At 35.7% G+C, this 22166-nt stretch overlaps 1 protein-coding gene across 28 annotated transcripts in view; it reads right to left on the bottom strand.

Moving 5' to 3' along the window:
• Nucleotides 1-5673: 5673 nt before the first annotated feature.
• AASDH (aminoadipate-semialdehyde dehydrogenase) overlaps nucleotides 5674-22166 on the bottom strand; it is a 29663-nt gene continuing 13170 nt past the window's right edge. For 10 of the 28 annotated variants that reach the window (XM_081588462.1, XM_081588481.1, XM_081588540.1 and 7 more), the window contains 10 exons: nucleotides 17782-18023; nucleotides 17336-17442; nucleotides 16630-16802; nucleotides 15722-15914; nucleotides 15238-15353; nucleotides 13467-14262; nucleotides 10147-10310; nucleotides 8790-8912; nucleotides 8127-8258; nucleotides 5674-6281 (listed from right to left, as the gene is read on the bottom strand). In XM_081588462.1, coding sequence (XP_081444588.1) covers nucleotides 5868-6281; nucleotides 8127-8258; nucleotides 8790-8912; nucleotides 10147-10310; nucleotides 13467-14262; nucleotides 15238-15353; nucleotides 15722-15914; nucleotides 16630-16802; nucleotides 17336-17442; nucleotides 17782-18023 — 2460 coding nt within the window. In that variant the 3' untranslated portion in view covers nucleotides 5674-5867. Of the gene's footprint in view, nucleotides 6282-8126; nucleotides 8259-8789; nucleotides 8913-10062; nucleotides 10311-13466; nucleotides 14263-15237; nucleotides 15354-15721; nucleotides 15915-16629; nucleotides 16803-17335; nucleotides 17443-17781; nucleotides 18024-22166 lie in introns of all 28 variants that reach the window. The other 18 variants (XM_081588590.1, XM_081588618.1, XM_081588608.1 and 15 more) reach the window with 5 other exon arrangements.

Genomic DNA, 22166 nt, shown 5'->3' with positions numbered 1-22166 from the left:
TAGTAAGGAGGTTAAAAAACAAGAAAATGGATGTATGGACATGAGAGTTAGACCATAAAGAAGGCAGAGTGCTGGAGAATTCATGCTTTCATACTGTGGTGCTGAGAAGACTCTTGAGAGTCCCTTGGATAGCAATGAGATCAAACCAGTCAATCCTAAAGGAAATCAACCCTGAATATTCATTGGAAGGACTCGTGCTGTAGCTGAAGCTCCAATACTTGGGCCACCTAATGTGAAGATCTGACTCACTGGAAAAGACCCTGATGCTGAGACAGACTGAGGGCAGGAGGAGAAGGGGGCATAAGAGGATGAGATAGTTGGATGGCATCAGTGACTCAATGGACATGAGTTTGAGCAAGCACTGGGAGATGGTGAAGAACAGGGAAGCCTGGTGTCCTGCAGTTCATGGGGTTGCAGAGAGTTGGACACAACTTAGAAACTGAACAACAAAAAAAGATATCAAAAACAGGAATTGTGAGGGGAGGAAAGTACAAATACAGGATTCTTAAAATGCATTTGAAATTAAGAGGTCAAGAACTTAAAACAATCTTGTATAAATACAGATCATTATATAAATACCTCATGGTAATTACAAGCCAAACATCTATAATAGATATACAAAAGAAAAGGAATCCAAACATTAAAGATAGCCATCAAATAACAAAAGAAGACAGGAACAACAACAAAAAAACCTACAAAAACTACCCCAAAACAATTAACAAAATGGCAATAAGAACATACATAGCAATAATTACTTCAAATGTAAATGGATTAAATGCTCCAAAAGACATCAAGTGGCTGAAGGCAAAAAAAAAAAAAAAGACTCAGATACATCCTGCCTATAGGAAACTCCAGATTTAAAGACATACATATATTGAAAGTGAAGGGATGCAAAAGATATTGAATGCAAATAGAGATAATAAGAAAACCAGAGTAGCAATACCTATAGCTGATAAAATAGATGTTAAAATCAAGATTGTTGGAGGAGACAAAGGACACTACATGATGGAGGCTAAACAATATGCTACTAAAAAAAAAAAAAATCAATGGATTACTGAAGAAGTCAAAGAGGAGATTAAAAAAGAATACCCAGAGACAAATGAAAATGAAAAACAATGATCCAAAAATCTGTGGGACACAGCAAAAGCAGTTCTAAGAAGGAAGTTTATGGTGATACAAGACCTCAGGAAATGAGAAAAATCTCAAATCACCTAATGTTACAGCTAAACTAGAAAAAGAGCAAACAAAACCCAAAGTTAGTATAAGGAAACGTATCATAAAGACTGCTGCTGCTACTGCTGCTGCTGCTAAGTCGCTTCAGTCGTGTCCAACTCTGTGCGACCCCACAGACGGCAGCCCACCAGGCTCTGCTGTCCCTGGGATTCTCCAGGCAAGCATAAATAAATGAAACAAACTTTAAAAACAATAAAATTATAAATGAAACTAAAAAATGCTTCTTTGAAAAGATTTTAAAAATTGATAAACCTTTAGCTTGGACTCATCAAGAAAAGAGAGTGCAAATCAACAAAATCAGAAATGAAAAAGGAGGCGTTACAAACACCACCACAGAAATATGAAACATCAGAAGAGATTACTATGGAAAACTATATGCCAATAAAATGGACAACCTAGAAGAAAGGGACAAATTCCTAGAAATGTATAATCTGCCAAGACTGAAGCAGGAAGAAATAGAAAATATGAATAGATTAGTTACCAGTAATGAAACTAAATCAGCAATTTAATAACTCCCATTAGAAGTCCAGGATCAGATGGCTTCACAATTCAACAAAACATTCAGAGAAGAATTAACACCTATCTTTCTCAAACTATTCCCAAAAAATTGCAGAAGAAGGAATGTATCTGAACTCATTCTGGAAGGTAGCATCACTGTGATACTAAAACCAGACAAAGATACTACAGAAAAAAAGAAAAAGAAAATTATAGGCCAATATCGCTAATAAAGATAGATGCAGAAACTGCTCAACAAAATACTAGTAAACTGAATCCAAAAATACATTAAATGGGTCATAAAACATGATTAAGAGGGATTTATCCCAAAGATACAAGGACTTTTCAGTATCTGCAAATCAATCAGTATGATAACACTACATTAACAAACTGAACAATAAAAACCATATGATCACCTCAATAGATGCAGAAAAGTTTCTGACAATATTCAATATCCATTTATGATAAAAACTCCCCAGAAGGTGTGTATAAAGGGAACATACCTCAACATGATAAAGGCCATATATGACAAACACACAGCTAACATCATACTCAAAGGTGAAAAGCTGAAAGCATTTCCTCTAAGATCAAGAACAAGACAAAGATGCCCACTCAAGGTACTTTTAATCAACACATATTGGATGTCCTATTCACAGCAATTAGACAAGAAAACTAAGATCGTTGGATGGTATCACCGATTCAATGGACATGAATTTGAGCAAACTCTGGGAGATAGTGAAGGACAGGGAAGCCTGGCATGCTGCAGTCCATGAGGTCACAGAGTTGGACACAACTGAGCAACTGAACAACAACAAACTGGAAAGGAAGAAGTAAAACTGTCACTGTTTGCAGATGACATGATACTATACACAAAATACCCTAGACACCATCAGAATACTACTAGAGCTCATCAATGAATTTAGTAAAGTTGAAGGATACAAATTAACATATAGAAATCTGTTCCATTTCTGTATACTAAAAATGAATCATCAGAAAGAGGAATTAAGTATGTAATCCCATTTACCATTGCACCAAAATGATTAAAATATCTAGGTATAAACCTCCTTAGGGGTAAAATACCTGTATCTGGAAAACCATAAGGCACTGATGAAAGAAACTGAAGACAACACAAACAGATAGGAAAATATACCATATTCAGGGACTGGAAGAGTTAATACTGTTAAAATGATCATACTACCAAGGAAACCTACAGATTCAATGCAGTCTCTATCAAAATACCAAGGGCATTTTTCACCGATAATTTTAAAATTTGTATGGAAACACTAAAGACCCTAAGCAGCTAAAATATCCTGAGAAAGAAAAACAGATCTAGACAAATCAAGCTCCCTGAGTTCAAACTATACTACAAAGCTACAATAATCAAAAGAGTATGGCACTGGCAAAAAAACAGACACATAGGTCAATGCAACAGAATATAGAGTCCAGAAATAAACCCACACATTTACAGTCCATTAATCTATGACAAAGGAGGCAAGAATATTGAATGGAGGGAAAAAAATCTCTTCAACAACTGGTGCTGCAAAAACTGGACAGCTACATGTGAAAGAATGAAATTAGAACATTTTCTAATACCATATACACAAATTAATTCAAGATGGATTAAAGACAAATATAAGACTGGAAACCATAAAACTCCTAGAGGAAAACATAGGCAGATCACTGTGAGACATATTGTAGCAATACTGAATCTGTCTCCTAAAACAAAGGAAATAAAAGCAAAAATAAACAAATGGGAACTAATTAAGCTTAAAAACTTTCATACAGCAAAGGAAGCCATCAACAAAATAAAAAGACAACCGACTGAATGGGAGAAAATATTTGCAAATGATATGACCAACTTGTGGTCATATCCAACATATATAAATAACTCATACAACTTAACATCAAAAGAAAAAAACCTGATTGAAAACTGGGCAGAAGACCTGAACAGATATTTTTCTCAAAAAGGAAATGCAGATGACCAACAGGCTCATGAAAAGATCCTCAACATCACTAATCACCAGGTAAGTACAAATACAAACTACAATGAGATATCACAACACACGGGTCAGGATAGTTATCATCAAAAAGAACACAAACAACAAATGATGGTGAGGAAGTGGAGAAAAGGGGAATCCCCTGTTGAGGGGAAACATCAATTGGTGTAGCCACTGTGGAAAACAGTATGGAAGTATCTCAAAAAAGTTAAAAATAGAACTACCATATGACTCAGCAATTCCACCACTCTTAGACATATATATCTGAAAAACAACAACAACAACAAAAACACTAGTTCAAAAAAATATAGGCATCCCAATGTTCATAGCAGTATTATTTATAATTGCCAAGATATGGAAGCAATGTAAGTGTCCGTCAACAGATGACCGGATTAAGAGGATGTTTTGTATGTATACAAAGGAATACTACTCAGCCATAAAAAGAACAAAATTCTGCCATTTGCAAAACATGGATAGACTTGGAGGGTCATTATGTTAAATGAAATGAGTCAGAGAAAGATAAATATTTTGTATAATATCACTTATACATGGAATCTAAAAAAATAGAACAATCTATTAAATCTAACATAAAAGAATCAGACTCACAAATACAGAGAACAAACTAGTGGTTACCAGCGGGGAGAGGGAAGGGAGGAAGGGCAAAACAGTGGTAAGGGATTAAGAGGTACAAACTATTGCATATAGAATAAATAAGCTACAAGCATATATTGTATAACACAGGGAATATAGCCAATATTTTAAAGGCATATAACATTTAAAAACTGTGAATTTCTATATAGACTTATATAATATTGTATATTATACTTCAATAAAAAAATACATAATATTGTACATCAATTATACTTCAATAAAAATAAATAAATACTTTCTACTTAAAATAGCCCAAATTTAGCTTCTGTTGCTTGCCACAAAGAACTCTGGCATGTTTGATATTTGAGATTCTACTGGTGAATGAATGAACAAATGAAATGATACTACAGTTGTCTGCAGAATCAGGGGAAAGGTCAGCAACACAGTGTACAGCTGGAGTTGGCTGGAATGCTGGGGGCCATATCATTGACCATCACTGTTCACTGGCTTCCTTGGTTCTTCTCAGTGTAGTCTTAGCTCATGGCTGCCTCATTGCATGTCTTCTCCAGCAGATAGCCAGACTGATGTGGCTGCTCAGGGCTCCCATGGCTATAAAATCAGAAGCTACCACACCTTCTTAAAATTTAGGCTCAGAAAGTGGCATAGTATCACCATCACTGAACTCTCTTGGTTAAAGCAAATCACAGGCCTAGGCCAGGCGTAAGAGAAGGGGGAAGCAGAGGGCATGGCTTCCAGAGAAGGTACAGTTCACTGGGGGCAACTTAGTACCAGGCAAATGGAGTATGTGTAAGCAAAGTGCTATGGGACTGAAGGAGCAGCACTAAGTATTATGAGAAATCATGACACTTAAAAGTATAAGAGGTTTTCTTCTTTCCTGGTTTTTGCTGTGCTCCCTACCTTCAAACTACTGACAACAAAAACAGCTGTTTTGTAGCAGTAAATTTTACAGTAGTAGATTTTACAATAGCAAAATCTAATAAATTGAAAAATATAGGCATAAAAAATATTAGTCAATGTTCACATATCAAAAATTGAGAAAAGAAGGTATATCAACTTGAAACAATACAGAGTAGAGATATATATATATATATACATATATACACATACATTATTCTACATTGGTACTTTGTTCATAAAATACTAAATTAAGGAAACCAATTTGATAAGTAGATCCTATCTTTGACAACATTTTGTTATGATTCTCAGTATAAATGAGTGAATGGTGTTAATGTTAATTACATCACAGACTAAGTTTTTAACCCACCAAGTATTTTTTGATCTTTTTTCTCCAGAGGTCTTTTATAAAAAAAAAACCAAAGTAGGACATCTACAGAAATTAGAAAAACATCAATATTCCTTTAATTAATAATTGTAACAGGCATTAGGATGTGTTTTGTTCTATAATTCCTTGTACAAGCATCTGTTGCTCCTATAGGAAGTAAAGTGTAATAGACAACTTTCTTAAACAAAATATAATCTTTAACATAAGACTATCCACAGGCTCAATAATGTAAAATATTTTCAAATATCTCAGGTATATTCTAAGGACTGCACTTCATTACCTTTGTCACCCAATAAATCCAGACAATAAACATAATTATTTCTACATCCAATAATAAGTATTGATTCCCAGACCACAGGAGAAGAGAAAACTTCTCCAGGAAGTTCATACACACTTTGCAACTGTCCACTCTTAGATTCCAAGATCCACAATTTCCCATCAGTAGATGCTGCTGCCAGTAACATTTCATTGTTATGGTTGTGGTTACGGAAAACAAAAGGTGTTGAATACACTCTTGAAGTAGTTTCAAATTTCCACTGGAGGTGACCTTTCATACTACAACAGTAGATAAAGCAGTCATGAGAACCAAAAAATATTTCTTGCTCTGATGCTGAGGTACATGGGGATGAAAAGATTGGTTCATTGGTAGAGAACTGCCAAACCTGAAGGGTGATAAAGGCAAAAATAATTCATTCATCTCATTTCATTCCGTAGATTTAATTTAATTTAATTAAATCTCTCATTTAATTTCTGTAGATTAAAGCTTTATGAAATTCTTAATAAAATGTGAGAGATGTAGGCTACTGAATGGTAAAAATACATAGAGAAAATAATAGCTTTCTCTGAAAAGTAGCACCCTCAGATTAGACCTCTGTCCCAGTGGTAAAATCTAACATAAAACACACCAGTATCCTTATTACATAAATCACCACTATGCATAATATAAATTCATTTCAAACCTCATCCAAAAGTTATTACTAATATGTTCAGAGACAATGATTTCTAAGATAAAACTGCACTGAGTTTCCAGGGTATCTTATTAAAAATTATATCTTACTCTAGTCTCCTGATATAGGAAGAAGGAGGTAGGTAAGCTGAAAGGAAAATTTTATGTGCAGTAAGTTGAACTAAAGCTTTAAACAAAGAGCTATGAGTTGTGTGTCTACACTGTAGATATATACTATTTGCTTATTTCAAAGCTACTGTAGATTACCCTGTCAGCCAATATTTTAAAACACACAGGAAGAAGAGGCATAAGTCTAAGGTAATGTTCACAAATCCATGGTAGCAGCAAAATAAAAAGAGTGGGTATATTCATGATACATGTGTGTAATCTCAATTTTCTTCCTGACTTGAACAAAATTACTTTAACCTTTCTTTGGCTCATTTGGAGAAGAAAAAAAAAAGGAGTAAGAAACTTCGACTCTTCTATTTAGAAATCCAAAGGTGAGAATATATTCAAATTACTTTCTAAATAAAAAATATTAAGTGAACTTAGTAAATGATTTCATCACAGGACTTTGCTAGTGGTACAGTGGATGAGATTCTGCCTGTCAATGCAGGCGACATGGACGCGATCCCTGATCTGGAAAGATTCCACATGTCACAGGCAACTAAAGTCCATGCACCACAACTACTGAGGCCGTTCTCTAAAGCCCTCAAACCAGAACTATTGAGCCCCTGTGCTGCAACTACTGAAGCCTGAGTGCCCTAGAGTCTGTGCTCCTGAAGAAGAGAAACCACCACATTGAGAAGCTTGTGCACTGCAACAAAGAACAGTCCTGCTCACCACAACTAGGGAAAGCCTGCACGCAGAAAGGAAGGCCCAACACAACCAAAAATGTAAAACAATTTTAAAAGTTAAAAAAAAGACTTAAAAAAAAAAAGATTTCATCACAAAATAGCTGTCACACAGAACAAAAGAAACTGCTAGTGTATGAGGGGCGAACACAGAATAAAATGTACCCAGAATCAACCATAGCCATCAATGGACTAACTTATGCTGGAGCTAATACGCTCAAGTCCACAGAATAATCCCTCAAATCAAACACAGAAGTTGTGCCATAGTCACTTGTGGATGAAGAAGTAGAGACTATTTTCTTAACGAAAGATCAGAAGGAGCCTACCCTGGTGATCACGAAGTTGAAGACGGACCCTCTGTACAAAGAAAATTGGGTTCTGTAACAGATTTTGGTTTTCAAAGAAAAAGCAGGGGTTTATTTCAATTTTCACAACCTGAATAGAGGTTATAATTAAGTAGGCTAAAAACTGGTAACATTTTTTACATTGGACAAGGAGGATGGCAAAATTAAAACAATGTTTGGATGGAATCTTTTAAATCTATTAGAGCATCATTCAAAAATTTAAAAATCCACGGGCTAACAATTAAAACAGAACTAGCTTTCAACACGATGGGTCAAAAAATGTTGTATAAAATTTTACTTTAGTTGTCACCGACTACTATGCCTTTGAGAAAGATAAGTAAAACAGAACTAGACATTTTTTACCTGTTCTCCAAAGTGAGTAAAGCAGAGTAAATTTCCATCTACACAGCCAATAAAAATATACTGTAGGCAACATCGTGGAGAAGAAAAGAGTGGTTTTCCACAGGAATGTTTCCAAACTCTGTCCCCAGTGGCCTGGCAAGGGCAAAATGTAATTCATAGCATTTAAATCATTCTACTCATCAATTACTTTTAAAAACAAATTCATAAACCTCCCAGAAGTAACATCAGAAAATGCTACAGTAGCATGCTGACTATTGTAAGTGAAGCTTATATATTATAGCTTGATTATAAATGAAGCTCATGTACATATACACAGCTATAAAATTAATGAGTGTTATTTATGAGAACTGAGATAAAAACCTGCAATAAAACCAGGAAAGAAATAACTAGCACATAAACTCTACCCTTAGAACGGACACAAAGTTCTTGATAGATCTGAGAACATTCTGCCAATTTAAAAAACTGATAAAGGACATAACACAGAACTTAGATTTTTCTCATGGCTCTTAGACTTCACATCAATCATTTTAGTGAATTCTGATCCAGTACTGTGTGGACTGTATCTAGTTGAGATCTACTTCGAATTTTCAGAGTTCCAAGCAAAAGTAAAAAATATTAAAGAAAAAGAGGTAATAAAATCAGTAAATATTATTTTATGCCTACAGGATTTATAGCCAGTAAAAGTCCTCCCAGTGTAGCAAAATACAAGTGATATGGAATCAGGCTCAAACAAGGAGAAGAAAAAACAGTTCCTCCACATTTCAACTTCCAAACACACTTCTTTTTCTGTAAATAAGAAAGTAAAATTTTAAAAAGAACAAAAAAGGAAGAAAATTAATTGGTTTCTGAGAGTGATTCACAAAATCAACATATCCTGTCCCTTTTAAAGTTATGTGTGTCTATCTAGTTAATATAATTTTTATTTTTAGTATAAAAGTAATACATACTTACTGTAGAGAATCAAGTTAGTATAAAAAGAAGGCAAAAGGCAATACCCAGAGATTACTAACATTTTAGCATTTTTGCCTTGTGATCTTTTTGGCACGCACACACACACACACACACACACACACACACACACACACACATTCAGTTTAATATACCTGAGATCATTCTGAATATCATACACTTTGTATATAATTTAGCTCATTTATTCTGTAAAACTTGTTAAACAGTACATTAATGGATCATATCCCATATGAACATAAAATATTCTCTCTACCCTATTTGTAACTAATTTCTTGGTAGTATAAACAACTTGGAAATAAGACATTCTGGTGCTTACATCTGTCCATGTTTCTGATTATTTTGCCACGATAGATTCCTAGAATTTTACTGAGTCAAAGGATATAAAATTGTTACCTATTCAAATTGTCAAATTGTCTTCCTCAAAAGCTTACCTTCCACCACTCTCATCAGCATTTAATGCTACCCTCTAAGCTAATAACGTTTGCTTCTCTATCTTTAAAGTTTTATATTTTCATTCCTTTGATTCTTAAACATATGAAATATTTATATACATTTACTAGCCATTTCTTCTTAAGGGTCCTGTCCATTTATATCCTTTGTTGAATATTTTTATATTTGGACCTTTATATTTTTCTTACAGATTTATATTTGCTCTTAATTTCATTTATGAGTTTTAACTATGTCATATTTGTTTCAAAAAATTTTCCCAACTTAATTCTTTTTAACTTTATAATTCTTAAATTTTAAAATTTTATGTAATCAGGTTCTTACATAAAATATCTTATTGATATTTTTGTGATTCTCTTCCATTGTCAAGATGGCAAATTCTAAGTTCTTTATATTTCAAAATTCTGAGCAACAAATTTGTGAAAATTTGGTAAGGAAATTAAAAATATCTTAAAGAGATCAAGGCTGTTAATTAACCCCTTAATCTTCCGAGATCACAAACTTGGAAAATAGTTAATACCTGCTCCCGTAGTCAACACCACCTGATAATTTCATGCTCTTCTATTTATGCTTATGGTGTAAAGCTGACAAACTGAATTCTTACATATATATCCAAAGCGTATGCATGCTGGTCATGAGATCCAATGTAAAGAAGTCCCGTGGTTGGATCCATGGTTGCTGAGCTTTTGACAGCATCCTCAGTACTAAATATCCAGTATTTTTCTCCACTATTACTTTTCAGAACATAAACTAACCCATTATAACAGCCTGTTGACAAACAAAATATTAAAGATGAGATTTAGATATGTCATTGGAAAATAATTCTTTGGCTTAAATCATGACAACATATATTCGATGCTCTTCATGTGTACTTAGGCTCTGTTTGGCTCAGATTTACATTACAGCAAGACAGAAACCAACAGTAACCACTTATGTAAAAAACCTTTTCAGTAAGTACACCTTACATTTTCAAGGTACTATGAAGTGCTTCACTACCAAGAAAACAATGCGCATGAGCATGCTGCAGCAGAAAGAGGCTGTGACAGACCTGGATTCAGATCTTGTCATGGCCATCCTTTGGGCAAATCATCTAGCATTGCTGGGCCTCAGATTATTTTTCTGCTGAATGTGGATATAACTACATCCAGGGTTATTGTGATAATTAGGATAAATGCCCAGTACATAACAAGTGTCAAACACAACTCAGGAACTTAATAACAAATGTTTACTGACCTTTTATCTTATGGAGGGTACTACTGTCAGAATTTTATTCCTATTAACTCATGTAATCCTCACAGTGAAGTATGACTATATGCACATTTTATAGAGGACAAAATTGAAGGACAGAGAGTTAAGTTACAGGAGAGTTATGGGCAAAACTACTCAGGTAGTAAGTGGCAGAGCAAGGATTTGAATTCAAGAATTCAAGCTCTAGAGCCTACTGTCTTGACAACTATAGTAGACTGATTTTTCCAAACTGCTGCTTGGATGAGAAGACAGAGCAGGAGTCTCTGACTTGCTGTGGCCAAAAAAAACCTCCAATTGCAAGTGGGAGTGGTCAAAATCTACAAAGTAAAGATCACTCAAGTTTCTGGAGTGCATGTAAGTCAGGGAAAGTGAAACCTAGGCATTGGCCCAATACTCTGGGTGGTTCCACACGACTATAACCACTGCTGCCCACTTGAGGCCCAATTTCCAGAGTATCTGCTGTACTTTCTTCTCGCAGTTACTGCTCAGAAGGGAAAGCACAGCCTACTTAGTGAATACAAAGAGAAATGTCCTATATAGTGGAGTACACCAGGAACAGCTGAGTAATGAGAAAGTTCTTTCAGTTCGGCTGCAGAAGAAAATGTTTTGTGACCTTGGGTTAGGCACAGATCTCCTGGATGACATCAAAAGCAGGATCCATAAAAGAAATTATAAAGTAGACTTCATTGAAATTAAGAACTTCTTTTCAAAAGACACTGTTAAGGGACTTTCCTCACGGTCCAGTGGTTAAGACTTTGGGCTTCCAGTGCAGGGGGGATGGGTTTGATCCCTGGTCAGAGAACTAAGATCCCGCAAGCAGGGACAAAAAGCAGATCAGTGGTTGGTGGTAGGGATAGGAGGAAGAATGACTATAAAGTGAAACACAAATTTTTTGGAGCAATGGACTCTTAACTGTGGTAGTGGTTACACAATAGTATCTATCTGTCAAAATACAGAACTGTATACTACTGTATATAAACCATACATTAATAAAAAAATAAAGTACTAAGTGCTAGTTACCAACACTGAATTGTATATTTGAAAATTGCTGAGAGTGAATCTTGAAAGTTCTCATCCCAGGAAAAGAAAACAGTAACTGTGTCAGGTAATGTAGGCTAACTAGACTTACTGTGGTAATCATTTTGCAATATACACACACATCAAATCATTATATTGTATACCTTAAACTAATAAAATGTCATATGTCAATTACATCTCAATAAACCTGGAAATTTTTTAAAAAGAAAAAAAAGGACTAAGTGACCACCATGTGCCACAAGTTTCGGGTAGACACTTGGGATGCAAACAATAACCTCAGTGAGCTGACTTTCATGGACTAGGGATTACTCATATTCATATGTATAACTGAAAGTTTCCTGTAGCGTAATTCTCAATATATAGGTTTTCAATAGGAAAGGATCAAACTTAGATTCAAGAAGATCCTAGCCAGGATAACATAAGTAGGGAGATATATTCCTAAGTATTTAGGCCAAAAGCTTTGGTAAACAGATTCTATGAGCACTAAAGTAAAACTTAATGTAGTTTGGGGGAGGGGTAAAAAGAGAGTGATAGTCAAGGAGACATTATACTTGAACCCCCATATCTTTGTAAAGTAAAAAGCCACCTGCACCTTAAGGAAACAGAGTAGCAGGTAATAGCTAACACTCAATGAGCACTTAGCCTGTCCCTGAAAAGTGTTAGTCGCTCAGTCTTTTTGCAATCCCATAGACTGCAGCCCGCCAGGCTCCTCTGTCTATGGAATTCTCCAGGCAATACTGGAGTGGGTCAGCATTCCCTTCTCCAGGAGATCTTTCCAACCCAGGGATTGAACTCAGGTCCCTTGCATTACAGGCGATTCTTTACTGTCTACAGGCAGATTCTTTACTGTCTGAGCCACCAGGCATGTAGTAAAGGATTCACAAGCAATTACCACATTTAATCCTCTCAGAAGCTCTATGTTATTGTGGTAGTTTTAAAATATATCCACAATTCTTTGGAGGTGGAGCCAATTCCCCTCCCTTTGAGTGTGGGCCAGACTTAATGATGTGCTTCTAAAAACAGAATAAAGTACGAATGATGATTTACAACTTTAGACATTTAAAGTACTGCATTTTTTCTCACTCAGTCTCTTGGGTCACTCAGAGAGAAGCCCATGGGGCAAGAAACTGAAGCTTCCTGCCAAAACCCGTCTTGTGTTAGCCACACTGTGAGTAAGCCATCTTGGAGGCAGATTTCACTAGCTCAAGTCAAGCCTTCACATGGTTGCAGCCACAGGAGAAACCCTGAGCCAGAACTTTCAGCTAAGCTCCCCCTAAATTCCTGATCCACACAAACTGTGAAATAATAAATGTTTATTGCTCTAAACCGATAAGTTTGGGAATAATTTGTGATGCAGCACCATGTTTTATTTATTATGCCCATATACTCACGAGAAAACTGAAGTTCTAGGGAGTTCCACAACTTGTTGAAGGTCATAGAGTAGGTAATAGCCTTAGAGCTAGGTTCAAGCCCTGAAACTCTGACCCAAGGCCCACACTGTGAATCAGCATGTAATTATTATTCTTCGACAGAAACCAAACGTACTATACACAGGTTTTTAAAATTTAACTTGGCCCTAATGGTATTTTCATATGGTACTTCCATGTAACTCTATAAACCTCAAATTCAGAAACTTACCCACTACAATAAAGTTTCCACACTTAGATACACATGCTGAGGATTCAATGCGATCTCCTAAAATCTGTTCCCATTTCACCTTTCCAGAGTAAAGATCAACTGCCATCATTCTATGAGAATGGGAGCCAATGTACACAGTTGCAGATGACTTATCAATAGCTGGTATTACAACCAGAGGTGAAGCATCCACACATTTGCCTGTGTCTGACCTCCACCTCACACGAAACTCCATTTTCTCAGACTTAATCACAGGTGTTTCCTCTTCAGAAACTTCTACAACACAGGATGGATCTTCCGACTTCCCAGTAAGAGGTGGAGTATTTAGGCTTTCTCTATTTTGAATGTCAGTCTGTGAAATTAAATCAGACGAACAGGCTGAAGCGCAATGTCCCAACTTAGTTGAATACCTATCAGTATTCAAAGACAAAATCTGACTCCCTCTGCTCAGTGCAATAAAAGCATTGATCTCATTGTCACAATTTAAAGGCATGGCAGATTCCTGATGTAAAGATTTTCCACTGGTTTCCTCTTGAGTAACATCGCTGAATTTTCTTTTCATGGCATGATTCTTGCTAAGTGTCAGATCTTTATCTGGAAACACTGTTTGAAGGATGTGATTGTAAATCTCTAAAATAGAACTGCTGAGAATAATTTCCAGAAGCCCAGGTACTGATGTGCCAACAAGGTTTTCAATCTCACTGAGGAGCCGTATAGATTTCAAGGAATCTCCACCACTATTTAAGAAGAGTGACTCATCAGGAATCTTCAAAGCATCTTCTGAGAGACTCAGAACAGACTACAGATTGGAGAAGGGAGAAATACATTGATGTTCAAGGCCTAAAACCAGCATTCATGGTAATATAAGTGACAGTACTTACATTAATGAGATGAATACAAAACACACAAAATAAATTTTAACATGATTTTCTATATAGTAAAGGAGACCCTCATCATCCTACCAATGGTGTGATAAGCCTACCCTAGGACTGCAAATTATACTTCCCTTTAGAGCAGTTATTCTACCCATACAATAGGAAATGAAATTATAAAAGTATCTGATTTACTAATTATAAAACCCACAAGATAATAATATCTGATATTTCTATAATATAGGGACAGTTATTTTAATTAGCTTCACATATATATATCAGAACTCTTTTCCACGAATCTAAAAATGAAGTGGATAATACTTTTATTTAGATACCCTCTATTTTTCAGATAAGACTATACAAATACATTCTTCTTTTAGAAAACTCCATATTTTGTTTAAGAAAAATTATACTGACCTATAAATCAAAAGTATATATATATATTTCAAAAAAAGTTTTTGATTGTTTTTTTAATATAAAATATAAATTCCCTTAAGCAGAAACACACACATCATTGAAGCTTCTGGAATAATGATGTTAAAGTCTTTATACCACAGGCTGTGGTACAGCAAGATTGGGCTATTTTTTCTACTCTGACAAGTATAACTGTACTCAACTACCTTGCTTAGGGAAAACTTACTTCAAGAGAAGTTTTGTCTACTTGTGCCTTTTATGACTACTACCTCACTTTCGATAAATCTCTATACGGGAGCTTAATCTAATCTTGCATTACAGAACCTAACTTTTATTTTAATACAAATTGAATAAACAAAGCTATGCTACTTAACATCTGGACAGCAGTTAACATTCTTAGAAAATTTTATTAGACTTATTAGGATGCTACATTCCCCGAAGATATATGACTTCTTTATAACAACAAATTTGTATCTTAAAAGTTATACCTTCCACAAATGGTGTAATTTTTCCCAAAGTTCCTCTTTTCCATTGAGCTTAACCTCAGACTTCAAGTTTATGTAGTTTAAATATATCTTATTTAACTCAGAAACATCAATTTTGCCTTAATATAAAAGAAAGAAACAACTTTTACATTTCAGCTTGAATGCTTCATATCTTCATTAGTCAGAACAGACACATTTTTCATTGTTAAGGTTAGAAATCCTATAGAATAGTTTGTCCTAGATAATCAATAATAAAGAAAGCAGCCCCAAGCCTTATTTTTCACATCAGTAAATGGGAATAATACCACCTACTCACAGGATTTTCTGAGATAAAATGAACTACGTTTACAAAGTATTTAACAGAGGGTCTACCACAATATATATTAGTATTACTTATAACAATAAGGATTCAAGTGGTCTTTAAACTAGTTATGAACACAATTACAATCATTTGGCACTGAAACAAAGCAGCTTCAAATTATTTTACCATGAGATGTAAATGGCAGAGAATTAATTAACACAAGCTCATCTGGGATTGCATGACTTGGAAGATGTTTCTGCAGTTCTTCAAAGATGTAATCCTTTACTAAATCATTTTTAGTCACCATGAACAAAATCAATTTTTCCTGGTTATACCATGTAACTGCGCAAGACTCCACTTGTTGAAGACCTTCAGCAACCTATGAGAGAGATCATCCAAATCTGCCAATGAGGACATTTAAAAATAAACCTCCTAAATGCTCTGAAATCAACAGTCAAATTAAATTCTGGAATTCCCTAGAGATTTTTAAAAAACTGTTTCCTACCATCACTATTACCAGCACACGGGGTTCTTAATGTTTTACAAAAACAATAGCTCCCATAGCAAAATAAATTTACTTTCACAGTTACAAAAATCCACTTTGTCACTTATTTAAAAAAAAAAGTCTCTTTACCCTGAGAGTAAAGTACACAATGAATTATCCATGTCTTCTATTGTAATTCATCATTAATACAAAAGTGTTATGTGTAAATAATACTGATAGAGAACCCTGGCAAAGCAAATTAGTTATGGCTGCCTCTAATACCTATATCGGAGAAGGCGATGGCACCCCACTCCAGTACTCTTGCCTGGAAAATCTCATGGACGGAGCAGCCTGGTAGGCTGCAGTCCATGGGGTTGCGAAGAGTCAGACATGACTGAACGACTTCACTTTCTCTTTTCACTTTCATGCATTGGAGAAGGAAATGGCAACCCACTCCAGTGTTCTTGCCTGGAGAATCCCAGGGACGGCGGAGCCTGGTGGGCTGCCGTCTATAGGGTCGCACAGAGTCGGACACGACTGAAGTGACTTAGCAGCAGCAGCAGCAATACTTATATATGTTAATAGATATTTAATACTTAAACACTTCTACCTGTTGTACAAGTTCTATGTTAAGACGTTTGCCATGACGTTTGATCTGACTGTCCTTTCGTCCCAAGAAAAATATCTCTCCATCTTTTATAGTCACAAAGTCTCCTGTGGCTCTCATTGTGCCAAGTGGTACCGTCATTTCACCATCGAGAAAACATACTCTATTTCTGCCACCTTCACAAGATATAAACACCAATGCAATAAAAATATTTAGGGAAAATTAAAACCATGAAATCAGAACATTTTCAAAAGCTCAGCTACTAAATTTAAAAGTTTTAATATATATATAAAATTGGGGACTCACTTTTAAATGTTATCTGATAAAATTATATACAATAACAACCTTAGTAAAATAAGCAAAGTGATAAAATTTATTTCTAAAAATATATACGTGATTAAGAACATTTTAAAAATAATTTTAAAAATTTAAATATTCTAATTAAATAAAATTCAGGCTATAAATAGAAATACAAACAACCAAGTTACAGTTCCTAAATTGCTTTTCTATCTTCCCTTAGAGTATTAGACAGTTATCTAAAATAATCATGTAACTTATTAAATGTTTCATTGATAGGAGGATGAGATTAAAAATCACCATCACTGAAAAGAATACTAGATTTAAGAAAAACTGAGGAAAGAATAAAATTAACACAGACTTTTTTCCTTGGGAAAAAAAAATCATTCCCAATCAACATATGTAAAACAACCTAAGAATACTTGGCCATTGCCTTCTTGAATTGTGAAACCATTAGTATCTCTGACTTCAACTACTGTTCCAAGCAGTGGAAATCCCAGTTGTACAGGCAATTCACACCTATGAAAACACAACAATCCAAACCAAATCTTAAAATTTTCACTTGAACAGAATATTCATCAATGTATTTAAATCACATTGTACCAAATGAAGAAAAAAAAAGTTTCTGTTATAATTCAAAGACTGCCAAGTAGAAAAGGTTAGGTGGAAGAGTTATCTGTTTAGTTATAAAAAGCTTTAGCAGGATCTGTATTATCAGTTTTCTGAATTCCCAGCATAGAATTCTAGATAAAATAGTGTTTCCAAAATAATACCCTAGTGCCTATCAAAAACACTATCTGTGTTAAGATACTGGAAAAATACCCTCTCTCTACTCTTTGTAGTAACTGAAATCCGTACTTCAAAGTAGAATTAAGAAGCTTCTCTGGAATCCTGTAGAAAGTCGCCCAACTTGATACCTCTGTGATGCCATAAATATTAAATATTTGTGTTTTATTGCCTACTCCTCTCCAGCTTTTGAGAACAGTTAACGATGGAAATGCTTCACCACCAAGAGCCAATATGCGAAGAGAAGTATTGGTGGATAAAACAGTTGACTTGATGAGCTGAGATCCAAATCTTCTAAGCAATGTCGGCGTTGCCTGTAAATACATCAAAAATAAATTATTTTTTCCCCTTCACTTCTTTAAAACAAAAATTGTAGTAATTAGTTCAAAGTTTAACATTGGGAGCTCACATGGATATTAAGGCTGTGTTTACTAAATGGCAAATCATATCTGGAAAACTACTGAAGCAGCATTACCTTTTTAATATGGACATAAATTTTGCTTTAGTAAAAAACTTAAGCACAGTATTGTTTCATTATGCAATTTATAGACAAAAAGATTTAAAGATAAAAACAACAAAATCTATAAAATCAATTTACATTTCCTCTTTCATTATTTCTATTTAGAAAAAGTATATAAAGTATTTTTAAAATGTGCTTAAACAGCATGAGTAAAGACTTTAAAAAAGAACTTTATTAAGATAATACTGACATATAAATTATACATGTTTAAAGTGTACAAATTTTGAGATATATTGTTGGTGAAACCGTCACCACAATCCAGATAATGAACATATCCTTCAGCCCTAAAATTACCTATGTACCATTATAATTCTACCCTTCAACTGGACCCCTCCTCCAGCCAACTGCTGATCTATTTTTTGTCACTTATGATCAGTTTACATTTTTTAGAATTTTATAAAATGGAATCATACAACAAGTATTATTATAACCTGGCTTCTTTCATTCTGTATTGAGTGAAAATGCCTTGTGATTCATGACATATGTATCAATAGTTCATTCTTTTTTGTCTCAGTCTATACAGGGTGCTTGGAGAAGGCACTGGCGACCCACTCCAGTACTCTTGCCTGGAAAATCCCATGGACAGAGGAGCCTGGTAGGCCGCAGTTCATGGGGTCGTGAAGAGTTGGACATGACTGAGCGACTTCACTTTCACTTTTCACTTTCATGCATTGGAGAAGGAAATGGCAACCCACTCCAGTGTTCTTGCCTGGAGAATCCCAAGGACGGCGGAGCCTGGTGGGCTGCCATCTATGGGGTTGCACAGAGTCGGACATGGCTGATGCAACTTAGCAGCAGCAGCATTCAGCGTGCTATGACAAAATAGTATAGACTGTGTAGGATATAAACAACAGAAATGACCCACTGACTTGTCTTATACATGCAAATCTGGACTATATAAACTACCAATATGTCACTTCGATGTATAACTTTTTGTCTCAAAAATGTATGTAACTGTGCTTTGACTTCAAACAGGCAGAATAGTCCTCAGATCTTTCTGAAAAACTGTCTCCTGAGCTATAATCCTCAAGTTGGCTCAAATAAAATTCTCTATTTCTTTCTTAGATTGACTAATTTTTCATCAACACATTTTACATTTCCTGAGACTTGTTTCATGGCCTAGCATATACTCTATCCTAGGAAATGTTTAATTTACTTGAGAAGAATGTGTACTCTGAATTTGGTGGATAGTGCTCTGCATATGGAATTTGGTTGAGAATGTTCAAGTCTTTTTTATTATATGTGCACTGATTTCTGTCTCGTTTTTCATTTAATTACTGAAAGTAGGGTATTAAAATTTCAAACCATTGAGTCAATTTGTTTTTCCTTTTAGTTCTGTCCATTTTTGCTTCATGTATTTGGAACCTCTAATTTTAGGCAAATATCATCTTGTTTATATAGCAATGTACTTCTTGATGTACTGACCATTTTTTATTGTTATGAAATGTTTTGTTGTGGATTTTTTGTTTGCTTATTTGTTTGTAACTTGCCAGGCTAAATGTGAATTCTGTCTCCCTTGTGATATGTGGCCACTAATGTTGCTGCTTAGTTGACTTTTAAAATACATATTCAGGAATTCCCTGGAGGTCCTGTGGTTAGGACTCAGTGCTTTCATTGCTGTGGCCCAGATTCAATCCGTGGGGGGAAAACTAAGATTCCACAAACTGTGCTGCTGCTGCTGCTGCTGCTAAGTCACTTCAGTCGTGTCCAACTCTGTGCGACCCCACAGACGGCAGCCCACCAGGCTCCGCCGTCCTTGGGATTCTCCAGGCAAGAATACTGGAGTGGGTTGCCATTTCCTTCTCCAGTGCATGAAAGGGAAAAGTGAAAGCGAAGTCGCTCAGTCGTGTCCGACTCTTAGCGACCCCATGGACTGCAGCCTACCAGGCTCCTCTGTCCATGGGATTTTCCAGGCAAGAGTACTGGAGTGGGGTGCCATTGCCTTCTCCGACAAACTGTGCAGTACAACCAAAAAATAAATAATAAAATACATATTCTTATTTTCAAGTCTTACTTCCTTAGGATCACCTTGTGTCTATATAGCTCAGAAGTCAACCAATGATTGGACAGATTGTCCATACAGATGAATCTGGGAGTGGACTGATGTTGTTACTCAGTCACCAAGTTGTGTCCAACCAAGTTGTGTCCGACTCTTTGTGAACTGTGGAAAGCCAGGCTTCCCTGTCCCTCACCATCTCCTGGAGTTTTCCCAAGTTCAAGTCCATTGAGTTGGTGACGCCATCCAACCATCTCATCGTCTGTCGCCCCCTTCTCCTCTTGCCCTCAATCTGTCCCAGCATCAGAGTCTTTTCCAATGAGTCAGCTCTTCACATCAGGTGGCCAAAGTATTGGAGCTTCCAGCTTCAGCATCAGTCCTTTCAATGAGTATTCAGAGTTGATTTCCATTAGGATTGACTGGTTTGATCTCCTTGCTGTCCAAAGACTCTCAAGAGTCTTTTCCAGCATCACAGTTCAAAAGCATCAATTCTTTGGTGCTGTGCCGTCTTTATTCAAAATTAAGTCATTTTCAAGTCTAATCCAGCTTGTATTTTCCATGGGCCTTTTTGTATCTCTTATGTGCAAGCATGAAGCCTCAGTGTCAGCCAGCAATGTGCTTGCCCTCCTCACCACTGAAACCTCAGGCCACAGACTCCCATTTCTACTGCAAAACTCAGCAGTTTTTAAAAACATAACCATTTTTCCGATAACTGTATGTCTATAGTTGATTTCCAAGTGTGGAAATGGCTATTTTTGTCAATTTTGTCCAGCTTTATAGTTGCTTTTTGGGGGAGAAGATTTGCCAGTCTCCTCACTTGGCCATAGTCACAGGTTCCAATGTAAGTTCCCATGTAAGTATTTTTAAATGGCTTCTTTCAATAAAAGCTAAAAGGACAACCTGAATTTTAATTCAGGGAGGTTATTTAAGGTTATGGCGTGTCAAAATATTTAAGTAGTAGGTTGACCCTACATCCCAGCATGTACTTTATTGTTAAGTCAAGTTCTTAACTGTCCCACCAAGAGTCTTATCATTAGAAAATTCTCCTGTCAAAATAATGGCTGAGGGCTTCCCTGGTGCCTCAGTGGTAAAGAATCTGCCTGCCAATGCAGGAGACCTGGGTTCAATCCATGACCCAGGAATATCCTACATGCTGCAAGGCAACTAAGCCCATGTGCCACAACTCTTGGGCCTGTGCTCTACAGCCTGGGAGCCGCAACTACTGAGCCCACGTGCTACAACTACTGAAGCCCACATACCCTACAGCCCATGCTCTGCAACAAAAGAAGCCACTGCAATGAGAAGCCCACACACCGCAACTAGATTAGCCCCCATTTGCCACAACTAGAGAAAAGCCTGGCAGTAAAATCATTAAAAAAAAAGTGATGGCCAAATGGTTCTGTTCTCCATTTTCAATAAGGTGAATCTGAAATATTCTGACCTAATTTCTAGTGTTAAGTATAATGTCAACTTTGAACTCTAGAAATGAATGCACAGCTATCAATATTCAACAAGGTAAAGCACAGTAACACTTTTCAGATACTCATATAAACTGAAATTATGAATTTAGTGGCACAATACAACTCAATATCCTTTGCAACCAATCGTCATAGGCATAAGGACTTAGCAAATGACAGGGAAAAGAAAGCAATTAGAAAATGTTATAGTTTCTTCTAACTTCTCTAAGTAGAAATTCATGTAAAAATGAAAAACAGTTACCTGACAATTTGGTAGCTAGAAATCTAAGATTCTGCTCTAACTAAAACGTTTCACTTTTAAAAGGCATCAAATTTAAATACTGTTAACATTGCTACCCAGAGTATGCAAAAAATGCCCAAATATACTTCAGGTTTGTGAGAAACCAAATATTGAGCCTTTCTTCCTTCGCAAGAGAAAACTCCTTACTCTGAAATAAAGAGGTTCTTAATTTCCTCAAACACT

This window comes from Giraffa tippelskirchi, chromosome 1 (genome assembly GCF_054371585.1).
Source record: "Giraffa tippelskirchi isolate mGirTip1 chromosome 1, T2T-mGirTip1v1.2.pri, whole genome shotgun sequence".
In the NCBI taxonomy this organism is placed as follows: domain Eukaryota; kingdom Metazoa; phylum Chordata; class Mammalia; order Artiodactyla; family Giraffidae; genus Giraffa; species Giraffa tippelskirchi.
The sequence above is the reverse complement of the archived record's forward strand: the minus strand, read 5'-3'. Positions and strand labels throughout refer to the sequence as shown.